We start from the raw sequence: 23,417 nt of genomic DNA, 5'->3' as shown, positions 1-23,417 counted from the left end.
TTGAATCTTCAAGTTTTGGTTCTCCTTTTTAAAAGTTATTTTCTCTTTTCTTTTGCCTGTATCGTATTGTTTGCTTCCCTGTCTCAGTTCGATGGCAACGATCAACATCTACCACTTTAGGAAAGAAAGAGGAAATTCTTTAGAAATATGAATTTTTTTAGTTCATAGATGATTCATTAATGTTCTAAGATTTACTTAGATTCATCTAGTTCGGCAGAAGATTAATAAGGTTTGTTAAAAAAAAGTTGTTTGTAGCGTGTATTTTAAGACACCTCTAAAAAGACTAGTTTCTATCATTAAATATAAAACTATTATCAAAATAATATTGTTCACATCGATTAAAAAATAATCTCTACATATATAAAAAAGAATAATCATTATAAATTTTAATCACAAAAATCATATTAACATTAAAAAAGTAGTTTCATCGATATTGATTTAAATCTAACAAACGTAAGTAGAAAAAAAAATTAAATTTATTCGTAATTTAAAATTTAATTGTCATTTTTTTAATCTTTTCTATGTAGAAAAACTTAAATAACTACAAATAAAATAATAATCACATCATTAATTTGGGAACAAAATGAAGTAATGACAATGACTATACAAATTTTGATCACTCGATAAACACATTTTTTTACAAGAATTTAATTGAAAATAATCAAATTTAAAAGGAACTTAAAAGTTAATTCAAACAATGTTAATTTGCTAATGTATGTATAAATAATTATGAAAGAGATTGATAACGCCTTATCTTAAGACATATGTTCCTCTTCGAACATGTACATGATGGGGAGTGATCCATTTGAGTCACCTGTCCCCATAAATATATAATAAATAAAAATATTAAAAAATAATAAAAATATTCAAATGTGAGATATATAAATTTTTAATTGACATACATCATTTTAACATAATTATATAAAGGTTACGATAAGATAAAAAAAATATCGAAGATGCGAATGAGTTTTATAATAAACTAAATAATAAAAAGAATTAAAAATTAAAAGTATATATACATATATATATATATATATATATATATAGGGTTATTTAATTAATTGTGAATATTTTAATAATTTAAATGAGATGGAGATATAACGGAGACGGGTATTATAACGAGATATGTACATCCTCATACCCATCACCATGCTCAACTGAAAAAGTCGGAGATTCTCTATATCCATATCCATACCAGTCAATGTGGGGATTTCCGTCAAAACGGGAACGAGTATTATGACGGGAATATGTACATCTTCATATCCATCCTCATACCCAATTGAAAAAGTCGGACATTTCCTATACTTATACCCATACCCATATCCATATCCATACCCAATTAATATGAAGATTCCCCGATAAAATAAAAACAAGTTCGAAAAATACCCACGAGACAAATTTATTTATCATCTTTACGTGTACTTGTCTAATAAGCCTTTAACTGTGTGTGAAGATTTCTGAAAAAAAAAAAGTAAAAGTCGTCACATGTACAACGACTTCAGCTCTATGTTAAAATCGACATCCTTTTATGACTTCTCTAATTTTATAATATTTTAAAAAATAAACTTTTTTACATAAATTAAAAAGTAAATGGACATGTTTAGGTAAATTAACCGGATAATGAATTCATCATTCTACTGCACTTGCAAATAAACAATCACAATCTCTCAGAATGCAAGAATGAATAAATTTAAAAAAGCCGATTTCATATTAAAAGGATAACTTTTCCAATCCAATGCCGCCGGTGCAACTCCCAACCTGTCTGGAGTAAATGAATATGAAAAATCAACTCCATAATTTGATCTGTTGAAAAGAACAGAGACCAAAAATCAATCCATAGACAGATTAAAAAGGGAAAAAAACACAGTTTTGGACTTCTCAAAAAAATTTCACTTCCGAAAATTCAACAGATATTCATCCTAGGGAATGAAACACCATCTATGTTAACCCTTACCCAGAACTTCAAAGAACATTACAACTTTTCCAGATTTTTACTTAAATGGCAGGCATTAATATTTTCACACACACAAAAAAAATCTCAGCAAACTCAGCATAAAAAGCTAATGATCAATCCACAATAGAATCATCCTAACATGATATGCCAAGAATGAACATTGGAGGGTATGAAATTTCTTCGAACATAATCGTCGTGAAAATGTCAGCAAATTGTGTGACGTACTCCAGAACATATTTAAGATCTACCAAGTTCACCGAGGTCATTTATACCGCAAACATCTTAAATTAACAAAATAAAAGCTCATCACATTACAAATTATAAAAAATCAAACAACAAACCCACAAAAAACCCTGACAACTTTAATCAACAATCCAACTCAGAATTTTTCTTTCTAGACACGCTACTTTTACAAAATTTTATTTGACAAACTTTGATAAAAAATCATTTTTAATAAAATAAAAACTCTAAAATTTTATTATTTTACTTTTATAACTTTCATAAAAAAATAAAAAATTACTCTATTTAATAATTTTACCAACTTTGTAATAAAATATTTGTCAACAAATTATTTTTTTCTCTAAAACATTAACGCGCACCGACACTTGTCAGAAGGAAATCACAAACACAAACTAAAAAAATTGATAGGAATAACATAAACCTCGTTTCGAGAAAAATGCAATAACCATAACGCAAATCCTTAAAAAAAAGATACCTGGAATGGATCATCCCCACCAACTCCACTGGCACTCTATGCAAGTACCTCCATCCCTTCAAAAAACCGTAAAAAGTCGGCCGCTACCTTTGGAAAATAAAACAATTTAGCATTTTAATGAAAAAGGAAAGAAAGATTTTTAAGCTAAGATAAGAGAAAAAAAAAATCACTTTTACCGACATGGATGTGCATCATTTCACAATAATATGAATTCACATGCCCAAATATCATTCCAAAAGCAATTTTTTTTTCTATCCACAATGATTAGTTGTTAGTTTTAATTAATGAAAAAGTTGAACGCTTACTATCAACAGAAAATAAAATTTAAGTTTCATTTTCTTGTAAGGTAATGGAAAATTTGAAGACGTTATATATGAGATAATAGATTTAATTTCTTCCTTGGTTCCTATAGTTGCAAACACGTCAACTTACTCTTTACAAAAATCAATTTAATTCATTTTAGTATGGTGTGAAGGATCATATAAAAAGGATTAAAGCTGATTTGTATAGAAACTAAAATTAGATCTTCTTAACCACTGCGATTAAAAACTATAGGTTTTAAATATCAAACAGTAGAACTATTAATAAAGATTAAAAAAATACACCTTGATATGTATAGAAACGTACCTCCATAAAAATATTTTTACCCAAATCGTACATTTGCTGATTCTTGAAATTCAAATCAACAAGTACATCGGGCACATGTTTGATAATCCAATGGTCTTCTCCTGTTTCAGGGTCAATCCTCTTCTGAAATTCAGTCGGCATATAAAAGACGTCGAGAACTTGAAGTTTCCTTAAGTGCTGAATGCCAGAGGGTACTGCCTTCAGTTTTGGAATATCAAACATATGAAGCTTTTCCAAAGATTGCAGTGCCCCGCTATCAATAAAGATGGACCTCAGTTTATGCAAAGATTTGAACCGTAGTTCCTTTAGTTTCTGAAATTCTCCATTTTCAAAATGAAAAGTTTCTCCTTCATAAGAACCGGAGTCGAAAGAGAGGATCAACAAATTTGGCATATTTCCCAGAGATTTCAATGGAATGTTATTTAACATGGAAAGTTTCAAAGACAATTTCACAAGATTTTGGAGCCGTGGAATCCAACTTGGGAACTCTTTTAAAAAGGCAACAAGGTGAAGCTTCCTTAGTTTAGACAAGGATGACGTAATGTGCAAGTCAATTGGAATTGGTTCACTCAGATATTGTAAGATGATATCTAGTCGCTCCAAGAGTTGCATCTTGTTTACTGAAGAACAAAGAATATCAGAATGATGTCCCATAAAATTAGAAAGCCTCAGATCTCTTAATTGATTTAGCTTTCCAAGCTCTCTAATCACCACTCCATCTTCATCTATTCTCAATTCATGCATCTTTTCTAGGGATGTCAGTTTTCCAAGACTGTCCTTCACTGCAATGGTAGATATTCGGTAACCGAAAAGACAACGTAGCTTTCTAAGTTTGGTAATCTCCTTTGGTACCTCAATCACCCTATTTGTTCGTACATCTAAGCTCTCCAAATTCTTCAGCTTACCAATGGATTTTGGAAGACTTCTTATGGATGTATTCCTGAAGCTTAGATACTTTAAGTGGATTAAACACCCCAAATTTTCAGGCACATCATACAATGCAGCAAATTCAAAATCCAGCACCTTCAACCGCATGTATTTTGCAAGCAAGTACTTGGTGAACTCTTCAGATAACACTTCATTCGTGAAAATAAGGATTGACCGAACATACTGTGATCCTTCACTAGTCCCACTTAAATCATAGGAACTTGTTGCCATTGTTAAGCGCCGAAAGATACCACTTGACTCAAAATCATTAATATAGTGACAAAATCCCGTAGTCTTCATTTTTCCACGGATCATCTCATGTATTGAGTCATGAACATGACATGCTTTCACTTTGTCTTCTGGGGTAAATGATGATACTAGTACCAAGCTTCTACTAATCAACTCCATTAAGTGTTGTTCTGCAACTTCTTCTAAATTTCTTCCACGTTCGTGTTTCACAAACCCTTCAGCTATCCACTGCTGAAATAATCTACCACATTTGACTTCATGATCTTCAGGATACAATCCGAAATACAACAAACATGACCTCAGATTCTGTGGCAAATCATCGTAACTCAAACTTAAAATTTTTTTTACACAGTCTAACTCCGAATTGCTCTCCAACTCTAAACTTAGATGTTGACTAAAAAGGCCCCAATCAGATGGACTTTTACATTTTCTATACAAAAGACTACCGATAGCTACAATTGCAAGAGGTAAACATCCACACTTCCTAACAATGTCCAGACCTACTTCTTCATAATCTTTTGGACAACACCCATGAAAGCCATTCCCAAATGCCTTCTTACATAACAACTCCAATGATTTTGAATTACTTAAAGGTTGTAGCTTATGCACCTCAAAAAATAAGCATTTCTTACAGAAATCCACAACCTTCTGATCCCGGGTAGTGATTAATATCCTACTTCCATTTTTGTTATCAATTAGAGCCAATTCAATGTCATCCCAAAATGTTTCATTCCATACGTCATCAAACAAGACAACATACCTCTTATTGTGAAGGCGGTTTCTGACTTCTTCTATCAACGACATTTGATCCATTGTTGCAACATCCCGAGGAGGATCCTCCCTTCTTTCTTTGCAAAGCTTGTTCGTCATATCCCTCAGCAACCCTTCAACAGTGTAGGATCGGGACACTGCGATCAACGCATGGCACTCAAAGTCTGTATGGACCTGGTCAAAAACTTGCTTAGAAAGAGTAGTTTTTCCCAATCCTGCCATTCCTACAATAGAGATGACGGTGCGTTCTTCTCTTCCCTCTGTCAACCACTTTTTCAGTGTATCTATATCTTCTTCAAATCCAACAACCTCATCTTTCTTAATAAAGAGAGGATCCATTCGAAGTTTCTGCCATGTGAAATTTTCATTTCCTCTAGTGCCGTCTGATCTTGATCCTGTAGGAAAATGGTTTTGGAAGCCATCTCTTTCTGCACGAACAAGTGACTTAACATCCTGAATCTGATACGCTATTTGAAGGCGGTGGATTTGAGTTTTGATGAACTCAACAGCCTCACAGAGTAAAGCCGCACATCGAGGATCTTCAGGTTGTTTTTCGTCACATGTCACATAGTCATCTATTACATCTTCCATACGAAAAGCTGCTTCTCTCAGCCTTATCAACCTTTTTCTTATTCTTTCGCGCCTATTGTGATCTTTTTCAACTTCAGCCACTTTATATGCATCACGGATGAAATCTTGAAAGTTTTCTAGTTCATCTGTAACATCTGCAACTTCTTTTGGGAGATCTTTCAGCATCTTTACAGCTTCCAAAAATTTTGGAAGCACATGTTGACTCGCAAAAGACACTGCAGTTTCTGCCATTTTAGTCTCTCTTTCTCTTGCTTTGTGGTAGTGGCAAGTGTAAAACTTTATGTTCTTCGGAACTATATAGCCACCAATTGAAGCTACACAAACAAATAATACACAGTTTATTATTGCATCTTTCATTTGTGATGTTTGCACAATTATTAATCTTAACAATAAAATTACGATAAATAATTAAATTGTTAAATTATATACGAAATAAAACAAACATGATTAATTTGACTCGGTTTTCATTTTGTCTCTAATACATCCTCTTTATCTATATCATATCGATACCATATTTTGTTTTTTAATGCAAGTGTTCACACAGATTTAGTGCATTTTCTATGCGGCGGCGAAGACTTTGAGCTTCCAATGTCTTTCTTAAATGTTTTGCGGCCAAGTTGTGATTTCTTTATTTCTTTTTTAATTTGCCGTAGTAAATATAATTGTGATTCAGCTAATGTGATGAGATTAAACAACGTTATTTGTATTATTCAGTGGTTGTTGGGTCCTTTCAAAGTTTTTGCAACTAGTAAGTAATAAATGTGTATAGAAAATGTTAGAGCAGGTTGTTCGTTAGTTCACTGCTGTAAGAAAGAACAGGCTAACCCAATTGGAAGATGGTTCGCCTTATTTCGTATTCAATAGTTCATTTTTGTTGGTTGTATGAAGTGTAATAGCGTTTAATGAAATTTACAATAAGAGTAAGATAATTTAAGGACATAACACTGGTGTCAGCTTAGTTTGCGCAAAATAAATTAAATATTTAAAAAATATAATAGTGTCTATTAGATCGGTGCTAACATAAATATATATTAAAAATAAGTGTAGTGTTGGCTTAACCATATTTTATTTTTAAATGCCAGTGCTCACACAAGTCTCGTGCATTTTCTATGCGTAGACTTTGACTTTTTGAGGTTTTGCGTGTCTTTTTCTGAAATGTTTTGCGAGCAAGTTGTGGGTTTTTTTTTTTTTGCTTTCTTTTTTAATTTGGTGTAGTAAGTGTAGCATAGTAGTGATACTGTAATCCAGCTAAGTTGATGAGATTAAACAACCTTAACTGTTTTAAGTGGTTGTTGTACCAACTATTAAAAGTTTATTAAAAACCTTGTAGGCTTTTCAAAGATTTTATCTTTCATTACAGAAATGGTTTTTATTTGTTTATTCATTTGGTTCTATTGCTTTGAGCCTCATAATCCAGTAATAATCAATGTGTATAGATGCGTTAAAAGATAATACAATTCTTTTTTTAAAATGCGTGATAGATAATGTTTGAGCAAGTTGTTGGTCTGCTACGGTAAAAAAGCATTGCCTAGCCCGATTGGAAGAGGTAAAGCGAGCATATTATTATAATCCAATTATTTATGTATTTCTCCAGTTCATATAATTTATCTCTTCCATTGTTAGCGGATTCAGCAACTGCCAACGTTAGTCGTTTTCTACGTATTTGGCTATTAGCCTATTCCCAAGAACCCAGAAAAGAAATATAGCAAAGTCTTCGTTTATTGGGTACCAGAATAATAGAACAAGTACTAAATAATAATTAAAATAAAAAATGAAAATAAAATGAACAAAATAGATAATAGGTAAAGAATATAATTTTATTAAAAGAAAGAAAATTACATACTATTTTCTAGTTTCAATGTAAAAACAATAACAACCTCTCACTTAGAAATAAAAAAAAAAACTACCCTTTTTTCTCTTTAAAAAAAACTAATATTTTTTTTTTAATTTTTCTCTCAAACAATAAATAAAGTAAAAAAAAAAAAAGACGGTGGAATGTGTTCTTAAGGTAAGACTACGTTCCTTTTATAACATGAAAGTAAGTTCCAAGATAAGTTCTCGTTGACGTGGAACTTTTGTCTTCATATTCTCGCATTTGAAGATTTTTTAATAAAGTAGTCAAATCTTGATATCATGCTTTATTCTTTGTTATTATGTTGCAACACCCAAGGTTTCTTTTGATGTATCTAAAGATCCTCTTAACAATACTCCAATACTCTCTACTTGAATTTTCCATGCACCTACTAATCACTCTCATTATTTGGTCAATGTCTGGTCTTATATAAACCATAATACATAAGGCTACTCACCGAAGCGTACAATACTCGAGACAACTCCATCCTCTTGGCTTGCAACTTGGAATCAATAAACAAGATTTTAGGGATGCAAATTTACCAAGACATAAAAGATTGGAATATTTGACTTTCTTAGAAGAATTACTCGTTGAAACTCTTGAGGCGCTTCAACATGCAAATTCTTGGATTGGAGCTTTGTTGGGGCCTACCTCCAACATGTCATCCACATGATACAGCAAGATGATAAAATCATCCTCACCAAGCCTATTGCAATAAATGCAATGGTATGAACCCAATCTGTTGTAACCAAGGCTAACTACGAAGAAGTGAAATTTCTTGTACTTTGAGGTACTTAAAAACACAATCTTGTGTGGTTGATGCTTCAGATTTCTTTCCTCTATTTTTCCAATGCCAACAATCTTTCTTGACATGTCCCATCTTGTCACAATAGTAGCATTTGAGATGCTTCTTTTTTTATAATCAACAAGTATAAATATGTATTTAAATATGAGCACTTGGGGTACTCAAACCCTTATACACAATTTATGTACATTGATACATTATTTCTGAAATACTTTATCCTCTACATGGCTTCAACAAAAAGATAGAGGCACCGCAACACAACAATTTGAGATACTTCTTACTTAGAGATTTCGATCTTCCATGAGTCTGACTCCCACTAGATCCACGGTCTGTTTATCTACTTCTCATCATCACCAAAGCCTTTGCTTGTTATGTGTTGATGACCAGTTGATCATATGAATCAAGTAAACTTTGTAGTAGAATATCCACAGTTTTTTCTTCAGCCGTTGCTAAACAATTGTCATTTCTCAAAATTGTTTTCATATTCAATGTCCACTATGAAGTTTTTTATGAGGGGACACACTAGGAGATTTGGTTCCAATGAGTTGTGAACAAGTCTTAATAAAAGACTAGAATACCACGTGCAACCAAAAACCTTACAAAAATGAGTTTTTGGGTTGGTCATCACTTCTAACCTAAAATCTTGCATGTCATCGTTCTATTTTTATCGAATGTGGGACTTCGAAACTCACCTTAAACCCTTATCATGTCTCACTTTTTAAGCACAGAAAATGTATATGCCACGTGTAATTGTTTTTTGCATTATAAGTTGCAATATATGAATATGGATAAAAGACAAAATATATGCCCGGGGTGATAGTTAGAAAACATACTTCCATAATTAAGTCAATTTATATATATGTTGTAAGATCTAAGTGCTCTAGTGTTCAAGAGATGCCAAACCTGTTGAAGATCAAAGTATTTACAGGATTATGGATGGGCCTAGACGCATGGTCGTCTTGACCTAAACATTGATTTAGTTTATTTTAAATTTAATTAGACTTTTGGTCCATTTTAATTTTCTGCTTCAATTGTGATAAGGAATCTTCAAGTGAAACAAATTTGATTACAAATTCATTTTAAGAAAGAGGGTATGATAGAGGATTATCTCCTAAACTTCAAGTGGTACAAATTTGAGAACAAATTCTCTTCAAGAAGGAGGCAATGATAGATGACTATCATAAGATTCCATACAAGAAGAACTTGAAGATGAACCTTTACAATTTAAAGGACATATGACAAGGGCAAGGAGCAAAAGATTGGAAGATCAAAACTATTCAAGACTCTTGACGCTACAAGCAATATGAAATTAAAAAAATATGAAGATCATGGCTTGAAGCACATTTGAAAGATAGTTTTTTGGAAAATTAGTTTATATTTTTAGACTTTGGGTTTCCTCTTAGAAATTAGTTATGTTTTACGTTTTTGGGATTTGAGCTTTCTTTTATAAATTAGTTTATGTATTTATGTTTTGGGCTTAGGCCTCCTTGTAGAGTTCTCAAGTTTTCTTAAATTTATGTGTCTATATATAGAGGCACCAAAAATTATGTAGAGACTTTTAGTCATATATTAAATTTGATTTCATTAAAGAGAGGATTCTCTTTGTTCTTGGCTTAGGCCTCCGGTTCTTATCATTGTGGCGAATCTTCACTTGACTTATCAATCTGCTAGATTGTGGCATCCTCCATCTCTCTCTTATCCCGCGTTCTTTTCTGAATTATTCGTGTCGTATCTCTTGAGAATTCAAATTCAGAAACGATCATACTCCTTTCCTGGATAGGATCGTATCAAATTGCCTCTCAATTTTTAAAATAATAACTCAATTAGGTCATTTAAAAAAAGTTATTAGCAACATCAATTCGTAATTTTATTTTTATTTTTTTAAATTTTTTGTTGACATGTTAGGTCTCGTGACACATAATATGTCACATGACAGAATTGTATAAGTGTCATTGTCTTATACTCAATTTAATCCATATTTTTTTTTATTTCAAACAAGACCCAATTTTTTTTAAAAATAAAATAAAATAATTCTTTTTCAAATAAGATCAAATTTGTTATTTGTATAAATTTTATACTAATATTTTTGTTAAAATGACCCTTTAACCTTAAATCCCTAAATCAAAACTAAAACTAAGTGAGGAACAACTTGAATGCTCTCGGCCAAAGTGTGGATGAAGGGACTAATTAAGTCTTTAATTTACATAACTAATTGGGTTGAGTTTTATCCTTAATTACACGTTTGCGGAATCGTGGCCAGTTTAAAGTCTCTTAATGTATAGACAAGGATAGAATAGGAGAAGAAATTGGTTGTTATATATAATTTTTCTTGTAACATTTCAGACCTTTCCTTTATTTTGTTTTTTTTCAATTTATTTTTTGTGGTTGTGTAAGTACCGGTTAGGTCTCACCTTCATAGGTTGATAGATGGCAAGGGGACGGGACACAAACAAGTGTCGCTATCCTATATCCATCTTCATAGAAAAATTAATTATTATTTTTGTACTTAAACTTAATGGATATCAAATTTGTGTCTCATTCTCATTCACACTGGATAACGAGATGTACTCATATTCGTACTCGTTTTCTTACTATTTCCATGTTAATTAATTAATTTTAATAAAATAATAAAAAATCACGGTAAAGGAAAGATAATTTCATCAAATATTCAATAAGAGGAAGGTTATTTCTTCAATATCAAATATTTAAAAAGAATTATGGTCAAGGTCAACTTGGTCGAATTCAGTCAAATTTTGGTTGGGGTCAACTCAGCCAAATTCAAACGAATTTTGGTCGGAGCTGACTCGACCGAATATGTCCAAATTTAGGCCAAGGCCTACTTGGCCAAATTTCAACCGAGGCCAATTTGACTGAATTTCAACATAGGTCGACTCAACTGAATATGAAATTCCAATCGCGACTGGCTCAGTCGAAACAACCAAATTTTGCTTGCGGCTGAGTTGACTGAATATTGCCAAATTTGGTCTAGGGCCGATTCAGCTAAATTTTTGTCGAGATCGAATCGACTAAATTCGTTCAAAGCCAAATAGGCTGAACACAACCAAATTGTGATCACAACCGACTCGACCGAATATAGCCAAATTTCGTCTGGGACTGACTCTGCCAATGCGGTCAAATTTGGGTCAGGGTGAACTCAACTGAATACGATCAAATTTGCTGAAGGGTCGATTGAGCCAAATTTTCACTAGGACCGATTTGACTAAATTCAGTCGAATACGGCCAAATTTCATACAGAGCTAAATATGACCAAATTAGCGCCATGCCAACTCAACCGTAAATGACCAAATTTGGACTAGTCCACCTTGACCTTTAGCTTAAACAACCTAAAAATTTAAATTGAAATTTAGATTGAAATTTTTTAGATTATCCATATTTGAAATATTGATTTAGATAATGGATATCCAATCCATAAAACATGTAAAATATATATTAGATTGAAATCCAGATTTAATAAAATGGATTTTAAATGAATTGAATTTTTAATAAAATGGATTTTAAATGAATTAGATTGAAGTAAAAATTGATCAGATCAAGAAAATTGGATTTTTTTGTCCATCTCTACTTTCTTTTATATATATATATATATATATATATATATATATATATATATATATATATATATATATATATATATATACTTTACAATATATACTTTACAATATATACATTAAGTTATGTAAGAACAAAAGTAATTGTATATGTTTCATTGCATGTTCAACTAGTCTTAGCATAACAACTAGCTACTTAGCAATTGAGCAATAGGCCGAGTAGCATCTCCAAGTTGAATTTTCAAGTTTTTGTTCTCCTTCTTAAAAGTGTTTTTATCTTTCCTTGTGCATGTATCGTATTATGTGCTTCCCCGTCTCAGGTCGATGACAACGATCAACATCTACCACTATAGGAAAGAAAGAAGAAATTCTATAGAAATATGTATATTTTTATCCATAGATGATTTGTTCAATGTTCTAAGACTTTCTTAGACTCATCTAGCTCGGCTAGAAGGTTAGTAAATGTTGGGCTGATGAAAATAACATGTCTTGAAAAGTCCTATATCGCCTAGGACAACCAAGGAAGTGGGTGTTAGTGACTATCTAATGGACTTAAATTCATGATGTTTCTTGTTCCGAGTCAAAGACACTTCAAGCTTGTATATGACTCTTCTTATTTCTTATACTCTTGTAATAAGAGCTTTGTGAGGGTTGGGTTAAATTATTGCTTTGAAGAGTGTGGATGTACTCGAGGTCAAAGGCATGGGTGTGGGTTTTATGTGTTTCCTTGTGTTTATTTTATTTCTCTATTATTAAAGTAATTCTCGGGGGTTTTTCCCAACAGTGATATCAGAGCTATGGTTTGGTTTTTTCTCAGTGTGCTCTGTGGTTGTAGTGTAGTTTGATCTTCGACATCAGAAAAGATTAATTCCTTGGTGTTGGTAGGATTTTTTCTTAGTATGCTCTGTGATTGCAGTGTAGTATGATCTTCCACATCAGAAAAGATTAATTCCTTGTTGTTAGAGAATCATCCTTGGTTGTTGAAGTTGCAACGAGAAATTTGATGGAAGGATCATTGTCGGTGTTGTGTTGATGTGGTGAATCTGCAGTTGGGTTTGTGATAGTGCAAGGACTGTGAATCGTGTTGGATTTGCAGTAGATAATCTCTACATATATTAAAAAAATAAAGTATGTTTTTAAACCCTAAAATTTAGTTATTCTGTATATATTTTGTCATAGCTTTTGTTTCCAACAAAATTTGAAAAAATACAACATTGACAATTTTAGAGATTTAAAAAAAAAATCGTACCTAGGGATATCCGTGGATAAAATGTATAACGGATAGAAAATAAATATTAAAAATAGATACCGCAGGTAACAAGTACGGGTATTCTTTATACCTGCATGACGGATACGAGTATCATAGTATTCATATATGTGGTTACCTGTACTCGCTATACTCTAATTTAAATTTAAAAAAAAATTAAAAAAATGATTAAAATATTAACATGTTGATTTTGAATGAGTTATTTTTTTATCAATTGGTTTTAAAAAATCTCCATTTATTATAAATTGTCATTCAATACTATTTAAATGAGTTATTTGCACTTTGTTTGAAATTTATAAATGTTATGCATTATATTTTTATTTGAATTTATAATTAAAATTTGTTGTTAAATATTAAATTTTTGTTTATTTAAATACTTGTGGGTACATGTGAATATCCGTGGATATTAAAAAAATATGTGGGTACCCGCATAACACGGATACCCCCACTAATATAAGTACGGGTACGGGACAAATATGTATTTAGTAAATAAGATACGTGAGCTATTACCCGTACTCTACCCATCCCGTTGATATCCTTAGACAATATAAAAATATATTCAAAAAATTATTATATTATATGTTCCATTATTAAGTATTGTTTAATTATTATATTTTATTAATATAGATTTTATCAGGTTTAATTAGGACTAAACTATTGAACTTCAATCTAATATCTTATCCTATTGAGTGAAAGATCCAATTCTAAAAGTATACGGTAAAACACCGTTTAGGAATTAACATGTTCTTTACTTCAGAAAATTCCTAGTGAATGGAAAACCATATATGTGAACCCATTACCCAGAACTTCAAAGGACATTAACACTTAAACCAGATTTATACTTAAATGACACGCATTAATATTTTCGCGCAAAAATTTCGTGGACATCATCTTTACGATCTTCACACACAATATTTTCAGAAAAACTAACGACCAATCCACAATAGAAACATCCTCAATGGAAATGCCAAGAATGAACATTGCAGGGTGTAAAAAATCTTCTAACATAGTCGTCATGAAAATTTCAGAAAATTTTGTAGTGTACTGATCACTCATTCACAAACATATAAAGCGACCCTTATTGAAATTTTAACACTCCACAACACATTTAAGATAACCAGACAAAATGGGTCCAACCAATTCAGCACCAGCAATCACTTTTACCAACATCCATGTACATCACTTCACAATGGCATGAACACTACATTTCCATCAAAATATCAAAATTCATAACAGAGACAAACTTCTCCATGCATGTCCAAAGACCACCATATATAAAGGAATATGCAACATCACCTGTGTCCGTATTTATCCAGAAATTCCTGAGTTGATGAATTCTTCACTAATAGAACATAAAATTCAGTGTAATTTTTATGTAAGGGACAAATAGAATAATTTCTCAATAATGAAAAAATGTGAGGACGTGATTAGATATATAACATGTTTAATTTCTACCTTAGTTCCTGTAGTTACAAACATATTAACTTTTATTCTTTATGATTAAAAGATTTTTGTTTAGTCCTCACGACAAGTATCATTTTAATTCGGTTTAGTCTGACAAAAAAGGATATAGATGATATGTACATAAAGTACTGAAATTGGAGAATGAAGTTTTTATAATATCAAACTAAATAACCAATAATAAAGATAGGGAGCATATCTCTACAATAATGTCAGAGAAAATCACTATTTGTCCTGGCAACATGTAGATGGGGCACATGTTTGATCATGAAATAATCTTCTCCTCCATTGGGGTCAATCCTCTGCAGAAACTCAGTTGGCATATATAAGATGTCGAGAACTTGGAGTTTCTTCAAGTGTTGAATGCCAGAGGGTACTGCCTTCAGTTGTGGAATATTCATTATCTGAAGCTTTTCCAAAGATTGCAGTGCTCCCCTTTCAATAAAGATGGAACTCAATTGATGCAAATGTACGAGGTTTAGTTCCTTTAGCTTTTGAAATCCTCCATTTTGAAAATGCAAAGTTTCTCCTTCAAAAGAAGTGGGGCCAAAAGAGAGGATCAACAAATTTGGCATATTTCGCAGAGATATCAAAGGAATGTTAGTTAACATGGATTGACCCAAAGACAATTTCAAAAGATTTTCGAGCGGCAGAATCCAATTTGGGAACTCTTTTAAATTGCCACGAAGGTGAAGCATCCTTAGTTTAGACAAGGATGACCTAATGTGCAAGTCAATTTCTTGAGGACCATAATTTAAGGTAATATGTAATCGCTCCAAGAGTGGCATCTCGTTTATTGAGGAACAAAGAGTGTTGGCATAATCTCCCTTAACATTAGAAACCCTCAAATCCCTTAACTTCGTTAGTTTTGCTAGATGTCTAATCACCACTCCATCTGGATCCGTTAATACATGCATCTTTTCCAGGGATGTAATGCTTCCAAGACTATCCTTCACTGCAATGGATATTGGGTTACCCAAAAGATAACGTAGCTTTCTCAGCTTGGTAATCTCCTTTGGCACTTCAACCTTCAGTCCTGTTCGTACATCTAAGGTCTCCAAGTTCTGGAGCTTACCAATGGATTTCGGAAGACGGGTTATGGATGTACCCCGGAAGCTTAGATACTTCAAGTGGATTAAACTCCCCAAATTTTCAGGGACTTCAGTTAATCTAGCATATCCAAAATCAAGCACCTTCAACCGCTTGTATTTTGCAAGCAAGCTCCTGGTGAAGTCTTCAGATAAGTTTTCCTTCGTGAAAATAACAATTGACCGAACATACTGAGATCCTTCAATAGTTCCACTTAAATCATAGGAACTTTTTAATGGTTATGCTCAACATCAGCATGGTGACAAAACCCTGTATTCTTCATTTTTCCACGAAGCAATTCATGTATTGAGTCATGAACACGACAGGCTTTGACTCTCTCAAGTTAACTATACTTTCCAGTGGTTGTTGTACCAATTAATAAAAGTTTATAAAAAATATTTAATAAAAAAATGTGAATTTTAATAAAAACATCATTATAATTTTAATATAAAAATTAAATTTATCCCAATTTCGAGAGGGACTAAATTGATCAATTTTAAATAAAATTAGGACTAGATTCAACAAAAATAACAAATAAAGAGACTAAATTGAATATAAAATATTGACTCTGACTCGTGACACACCACTGAGTTGACATACTAACATTTTTAAAAAATTAAAAATTTAAAAAGGATTTAAGAATATATAAAAAAATTATAAAAAATAAAAAAAATCATGAAATGAAATGTGACTGTCATTGTTCATTAGCGTTAATGATTTAGACGGTGTTAGCAAAAAAAGACCAAAATTGAACGAAATTGAGGAAAATTGTGACCATTTTGAGCACAAAAACAAAATTATAAATGATTTTACAAAATTTGACAAAAATTAGGATCGAAAAGGTATTTTAACGTTTATTTTAAAAATTAATTTGGACTTTAATTCACAAATGAACTATAATTATTTTATTAAAAATGGAGATATTTTTACATACTAATAATTTTTTGTTTATAAGATGGTGTCTGACTTAATTAAATGACTGCCTAATTATTATTTTATCTCTAAATTTGGGTGCTATTTAATTTTCTTGTAGTATTCATTAAATCATCTCAGATCTCTAAGCCAGGCCCAACAAGCAGAGCACATCCAAGTAATATAAATATAAATAATATTGTTTACGAAGTCAGTGATTTCAATTTATTACAATATGGTTATTATCATTGGTAACTAAGTTGAGCATTAAAGTATCTTTGAGGTCACACCACTCTTGTCGGAAGAAAAAATCTCGACATGAATAGTGAAGAAGGCTTATAATATGAAGGATAGGAAGAAAAATGAACTCTAGAGCTACTTAATACATCATGTCTCGGATAAAAGATTTGTGTCCCTATGAGTACAGATCTCGACTCGGTAGTAACAATTTACCTTCTAACACATCTATATTTTGCATATCAGTTTTTTTATTCTCACCATTCCATCATTCCTAGCTATGTGACAATGTGTCTAGAGATTCTTTTACCCTATTAACAAAGTGTAAAACCTTTTATTCAAAAGAAATAATGTGGTGAGAATGACAAATGAAAAAAAAAATTGTTAATTTTGTTTTAATTTTTTCCATCTTTTATCTTTCAATTGCAAACTGTCCTGGTTCGTTAGTTCTTCTGTATATGTTTTGTCATAGATTCTGTTTCCAACAAAATTGGATAAAGTAGAAGAATGACAATATCAAAATTGATTCATCCCATTATTATATTATATGTTTCATTAAGTATTACACATATTTTTGATCAGGTTTAATTAGGGCTAAACTCTTGAAGTTCAACCTAATGTCTTAACCCATTGAATATAGATCCAATTTTAAAAGCGTATAAGATTAGATCCAATGTTTGAACTTTTGACGACTACTACCTAAGTTCCAAAGGAAAGATACTGAATTAATCATTCTACTTAGTACACTTGCCAATAAAGGAACACCATGTCCAACAAAGTGTTTGAGATTTGGTTTCCAAGCCATTCTGAAAAATCAGCCATTTACTAAATTCGAGGTGAAACAGAAACCCAGCGGCGAAGCAAACCATGAATATCCCCATCTCAATCTATAAATGCATTAGTAACGGTTTCAACTTCAATCCCACGTCTTGGGATACAAATATCTCAAATTATGCCTCTCTTAAATGGCTTTGCTCTGGGAGGAACAATTTCATGCAGAATTTCATAGCAAGATCAATTTAGAGGGAAATGGATATGAGGTTCCAGAGTTTCTTCCGCAGAACTCTTTGTTGAAACTTTAGCCAGACATTTGCGCTTTATTATCCGCTTCAAGCTGCATAATCAGAATGCAGTTGCTTTTTTCTGTTGAAAAGAATAAAGACAAAGAATCAATCCATAGAAAGATTAAAAAGTGGAAAAAAACACCGTTCAGGACTTCATAACATATTTTTCACTTCAGAAAATTCCACATAGATTCATCCTAGTGATTGAAAAGCCATATATGTTAACCCTTAGTGATCTAAAAACAATAAAAAACTAAAAATTTAGATGTTTACTATCAATAATGTTGGGTTTCTCGAGTGGACATACGTACCAAATAGAGTTGATACTAGAATTAGTCAATTTCACGCGCGAGCTTCTCCTGCTAACAGCTTCACGATCATTTTCCACGTGTCCAAATCCTATCCCTTGCTGCATAAACTTGTTTTGGGTCCTTCAGTAGCTTTAGTCATTACGTCTGCACTCCTCTTCAAAAAATAGAATATAAAATTAAGTGTCATTTTTATGTATGGAACAAATAGAATAATTTTTCAAAGATGGGAAATGTGAGGACGTGATTATGTCACAGGTTTAGTGCCTACAGTTACAAACATGTTAACTTCTATTCTTGATAATTATATAGATTTCTGTTTAGTAGTCTGATGAAAATTATTATATAAAAAGGCATAGAACTGATATGTACTGAAATTAAAATAGTTCTTAAGTACTGAGATTAGGAAATAAAGTTTTTCTATATCGAACTATAAAACTAATAAATAAGATACCGAGCATACCTGTATAAAGTCGAAGAAAAAATTCCAGCAGCTATCTCAGCAAATAGCATAGCACTATTTTTTGCGACAAAACTTACATGGGGCACATGTTGGATCATCCAATGCTCTTCTCCTCCATTGGGGTTGATACTCTGCAGAAATTCAATCGGCATATGAAAGATTTCGAGAACTTGGAGTTTCTCTAAGTGTTGAATGCCAGAGGGCACTGCCTTCAGTTGTCGAATATTCATTATCAGAAGCTTTTCCAAAGACTGCAGTGCTCCGCTATCAATAAAGATGGAGCTCAATTGCGGTAAACTTTTGAGCCGTAGTTCCTTTAGTTTCTGAAATCCTTGAAAATGCAAAGTTTCTCCTTCGTAAGAATATGCATCAAAACAGAGGAACAACAAATTTGGCATATTTCCCAGGGATTTCAATGGAATGTTAGTTAACCTGGATTGATTTAAAGACAATTTCACAAGACTTTGAAGTCGCGAAATCCAATTTGGGAATTCTTTTAAACTGCCAAACAGGTGAAGCTTCCTTAGTTTGCACAAGGATAACGTAATATGCAAGTCAATTACCGCTCCATATTGTACGTAGATATCTAATCGCTCCAAGAGTGGCATCTCGTTTATTGAGGAACAAAGAGTGTCAACATGATCTCCCCTAACATCATCAAGCCTCAGATCCCTTAATTGATTTAGCTTTCCAAGCTCTCTAATCACCACTCCATCTTCATCTATTGCCAATTTATACATCTTTTCCAGGGACGTCATGCTTCCAAGACTGTCCTTCAATGAAGTGGAAGATATTGATCTACTCAAAAGATGACGCAGCTTTCTAAGCTTGGTAATCTCCTTTGGTACCTGAACTTCCCCTTTTGTTCGTACATCTAATGTCTCCAAGTTCTGCAGCCTACCAATGGATTTTGGAAGGCTTCTTATGAATGTACTCCGGAAGCTTAGATACTTTAAGTGAATTAGACTCCCCAAATTTTCAGGAACCTCATACAATGGAGCAGATTCAAAATCGAGCACCTTCAACCGTATGTATTTACCAAGCAAGCGGCTGGTGAAGTCTTCAGTTTCATTCGCGAAAATTAGAATTGACCGAACATGTTCTGATTCTTCCATAGATCCACTTAAATCATTGGAGCTTGTTGCCACTGTTAAGCGTCGAGTGATACCGCTTGAATCCAAATGATTATGTCCATCAATATACTCACAAAACCCTGTGTTCTTAATTTTTCCACGGATCATTTCATGCATTGAGTCATGAACACGACATGCTTTCACTTTCCCATCTATGGTAAATGATGCTACTAGTACCAAGCTTCTACTGATCAACTCCATTAATTGTTGTTCTGCAACTTCTTCTAAATTTCTTTCGAGTTCGTGTTTCACAAACCCTTCAGCTATCCACTGCTGAATTAATCTACCACATTTAACTTCATAATCTTCAGGATACATTCCGAAATACAACAAACATGACCTCAGATTCTGTGGTAAATCATCGTAACTCAAACTTAAAATTTTTTTAACACTGTCTAACTCGAAATTGCTCTCCAACTCTAAACTTAGATTTTGACTAAACAGGGCCCAATCAGATGGACTTTTACATTTTCTATATAAAAGACTACCAATAGCTACAATTGCTAGAGGTAAATATCCACACTTCCTAACAATGCCCAGACCTGCTTCTTCATAATCTTCTAGACAACGTCCATGAAAGCCATTCCCAAATGCCTTTTTATATAACAACTCCAGTGACTTTTCTTTACTTAAAGTTTGCAGCCTATAAAGTAAACAATTTTTACAGAACTCCGCAACCTTCTCTTCCCGGGTAGTGATTAATATCCTACTTCCATTTTTATCATCAATCATAGCCAATTCAATGTCATTCCAAAATGTTTCATTCCAAACATCATCAAACAAGACAACATACCTCTTATTGCACAAACGGTTTCTGACTTCTTTTATCAATGACAATTGATTCATAGTTGAAACATCTCGAGGAGGATCCTCCTTTATTTCTTTGCAAAGCTCGTTCATCATAGTCCTCAGCAACTCTTCAACAGCATACGGTCGAGACACTGTGATCAATACATGGCACTCAAAGTGTTTATGGACCTTGTCAAAGACTTGCTTAGAAAGAGTAGTTTTTCCCAATCCAGCCATTCCTACAATAGAGATCACAGTGCGTTCTTCCCTTCCCTCTGTCAACCACTTTTTCAGTGTTTGTGTAGGGCCTTCAAGGCCAACAACCTCATGTTCCTTAATAAAGAGAGGATCCATTCGAAATTTATGCCATGTGAAATTTTCCTTTCCTCTAGAACTGTCTGATCTTGGTTCAATGGGAAAATGGTTTTTGAAGCCATCTCTTTCTGCACGAACAAGTGACTTAACATCCTGAATCTGATACGCTATTTGAAGGCGGTGGATTTGACTTTTGATGAACTCAACAGCCTCACAGAGTAAAGCTGCACATCGAGGATCTTCCTCAGATTGCTTTTCGTCACATATCAAATAGTCATCGATGACATCTTCCATGCGAAAAGATGCTTCTCTCAGCCTCATCAACCTTTTTCTTATTCTGTTGAGCTTACTGTTATCTTCTTCAGCTTCCGCCACTTTGTTTGCTTCATGGATGAATTCCTGAAAGCTCTCTAGTTCATCTGTAACTTCTGCAACTTCTTTTGGGAGATCTCTCACCATCTTTACAGCTTCTAAAAATTTTGGAAGCAAATGCTGACTCGCAAAAGACACTGCAGTTTCTGCCATTTTTGTCTAGCTCTCTCTTCTCTCTTGCTTCGTGGTAGTGACAACGGTAAAACTTTATTTTCTTCAAACACTATATATCATTTTTCTGTATTGCCTTTCTAAAATCAAGCATGCATGTGATGTTTGCAGAATTAATATCTTAACCATATAATTACAATAAATAATTAAAATTATATACAAAATAAATAAACATGATTAAGTTGACTCGGTTTATATTTTGTCCGTAATACATACTTTTTATCTATATCATATCGATATCAAATTTTGTTTTTAAATGTTACTTTTCACACATATTTCGTGCATTTAATATACGGAGACTAAAACGATGAGGTTTTCCATGTCTTTCTTAAATGATTTTCGAGCAAGTTGTGAGTTTTTTTTCTTTCATCTTCTATTTGTCGTAGTAAGTATAGGAAGTAGTGATATTATAATCCAGCTATGATGATGAGATTAAATAACGTTAACTATATTTTTTGGTTGTACCAACTAATAAAAGTTTATAGAAAATCTTGTATGCTTTTCAAAGCTTCTGTCTTTCATTACGGAAATAATCATTTGTTTATTCGTTTGGTTCTATTACTTTTAAGCCTCATAATTCAGTAAACCATATTTGTCCCTTGACAGTATGCACAGAACTTGCAACTAGTAATAATAAATGTCTATATGCTAAAAGATAATGGAAAATGAGATTACTGACTCTCATTTTTTTTTTACTTCCATTCTTTCTTCTTTAATCGTAGTTTAGCATGAATCATTAATTAATATACAATTTTCTTTTAAAAAGAATTAATGGTTTACACTAAATTACTTTAGTCGAAAAATAAAGGATGAAAGTTAAAAAAATAAAGTCAAAAGATAATACGCTTTTTTTTTTTTGTAATGCGTCATAGAAAATGTTTGAGTAGGTTGTTGGTCTGCTACTGTAAGAAAGCATAGGATAACCCGATTGGAAGAGGTAAAGAGAGCATATTATTATAATCCAATTATTTATGCATTTCGCGGGCTCATCTCTTCTGCAACTGCCTTTATTAGTCCTTTTTGTATGTATTTGAGAATTAGACTATTGCAAGAAGAAGAAAAATGTAGCTAGGTATTCATTTGTTGGGAGATATGAATATGCACACCAATTGTTTTCTGCATTATAAGCAACACAGATATGAATATGGAAAAAAGACAATGATGTCATGTGGCCAATCACTACTAAAAAAATTATATTTCCTGCCAATTTTGTTTTGAAAAATTTTTCGTAGGAAATAATTACAAATTTTTTTGTGAAAATAAAATTTGCAGGAAATTGCTATCAATTTTCTTGCAAAATATGTTGTATAAAACACTTTTTGCAATAAATTTTATAGGATATACTTGCAAATTTTATAATTTTGTAGGAAATGATTATTTATGAAGAAATTACCTGCCAATTAGAATTCTTAGAGAAAATGACAGAAAAAAAGTCTTTTCTTGCAAAATTTTTTAACAAATTTGCAAGTAAATTCCCATGTAATATGAGAATTTCTAGTAGTGAATTTCGGGTAACATGGTAGAAATTGTACAAAAATAAATAGTTCTTTGTGATATTTTGTTATGATATTAATCATAAAATTTAAAATGACATATTAATTCAAAATATTTAAATGGAATCTCTTGATGTGTAACAAATTGATAACCAAATGAGTGGTACATACATACTTAATGAGTATGTATACTAGTAGTTTGACCCGTATTACTTTTAAGACTACTAAATTTTATTTTCCATAGCAATTATAAGAAAAATCAAGATATCATATTTTAAATAAT

General features: G+C 32.2%; 3 protein-coding genes across 7 annotated transcripts; all 3 read right to left on the bottom strand.

Moving 5' to 3' along the window:
- Positions 1-1,541: 1,541 nt before the first annotated feature.
- LOC114188826 (disease resistance protein RPM1-like) lies at positions 1,542-6,144 on the bottom strand. 4 transcript variants are annotated; one of them, XM_028077476.2, is made up of 3 exons: positions 3,297-6,144; positions 2,670-2,752; positions 1,542-1,762 (listed from the first exon to the last, which is right to left on the bottom strand). In XM_028077476.2, exons 1-3 carry the CDS (start codon positions 6,063-6,065, stop codon positions 1,711-1,713), a joined length of 2,904 nt encoding a protein of 967 aa, XP_027933277.2. In that variant the 5' UTR covers positions 6,066-6,144; the 3' UTR covers positions 1,542-1,710. The 4 variants fall into 4 exon arrangements, with proteins under 4 accessions (XP_027933277.2, XP_027933275.2, XP_027933279.2 ...); XM_028077474.2 differs by having other exon boundaries at positions 1,542-1,803; positions 3,297-6,143; XM_028077478.2 differs by having other exon boundaries at positions 1,542-1,803; positions 2,670-2,756; positions 3,297-6,142.
- An 8,856-nt stretch (positions 6,145-15,000) lies between these two features.
- LOC114188488 (disease resistance protein RPM1-like) lies at positions 15,001-18,505 on the bottom strand. The gene is made up of 2 exons (XM_028077060.2): positions 18,402-18,505; positions 15,001-16,090 (listed from the first exon to the last, which is right to left on the bottom strand). Exons 1-2 carry the CDS (start codon positions 18,503-18,505, stop codon positions 15,001-15,003), a joined length of 1,194 nt encoding a protein of 397 aa, XP_027932861.2.
- On the bottom strand, positions 18,402-21,723 carry LOC114188887 (disease resistance protein RPM1-like). Of its 2 annotated transcripts, none has more exons than XM_028077552.2 (2): positions 18,862-21,723; positions 18,402-18,545 (listed from the first exon to the last, which is right to left on the bottom strand). In XM_028077552.2, the coding sequence occupies exons 1-2, from the start codon at positions 21,621-21,623 to the stop codon at positions 18,533-18,535; spliced, it is 2,775 nt and encodes a 924-aa protein (XP_027933353.2). In that variant the 5' UTR covers positions 21,624-21,723; the 3' UTR covers positions 18,402-18,532. The 2 variants fall into 2 exon arrangements, with proteins under 2 accessions (XP_027933353.2, XP_027933351.2); XM_028077550.2 differs by having other exon boundaries at positions 18,402-18,555; positions 18,862-21,721.
- Positions 21,724-23,417: the final 1,694 nt, after the last annotated feature.

This window comes from Vigna unguiculata, chromosome 6 (genome assembly GCF_037176805.1).
Source record: "Vigna unguiculata cultivar grain cowpea cultivar isolate G323 ecotype 2 chromosome 6, ASM3717680v1, whole genome shotgun sequence".
NCBI lineage: Eukaryota > Viridiplantae > Streptophyta > Magnoliopsida > Fabales > Fabaceae > Vigna > Vigna unguiculata.
This window is presented reverse-complemented; position numbering and strand designations above follow the sequence as displayed.

What these genes read in the sequence shown, in the direction of transcription:
- LOC114188887 (XM_028077550.2), bottom strand. Translation starts at nt 21,623, where the DNA reads ATGGCAGAAACTGCAGTGTCTTTTGCGAGTCAGCATTTGCTTCCAAAA.
- LOC114188826 (XM_028077474.2), bottom strand. Translation starts at nt 6,065, where the DNA reads ATGGCAGAAACTGCAGTGTCTTTTGCGAGTCAACATGTGCTTCCAAAA. An exon ending in GTAAAAATATTTTTATGGAG is followed by an intron (nt 2,753 to 3,296) that starts GTACGTTTCTAT and finishes TTCCAAAGGTAG; the next exon opens with CGGCCGACTTTTTACGGTTT. An exon ending in GTGGGGATGATCCATTCCAG is followed by an intron (nt 1,804 to 2,669) that starts GTATCTTTTTTT and finishes TCTTTTCAACAG; the next exon opens with ATCAAATTATGGAGTTGATT.
- LOC114188488 (XM_028077060.2), bottom strand. Translation starts at nt 18,505, where the DNA reads ATGCAGCAAGGGATAGGATTTGGACACGTGGAAAATGATCGTGAAGCT. An exon ending in TCTAGTATCAACTCTATTTG is followed by an intron (nt 16,091 to 18,401) that starts GTACGTATGTCC and finishes CTATGATTTAAG; the next exon opens with TGGAACTATTGAAGGATCTC.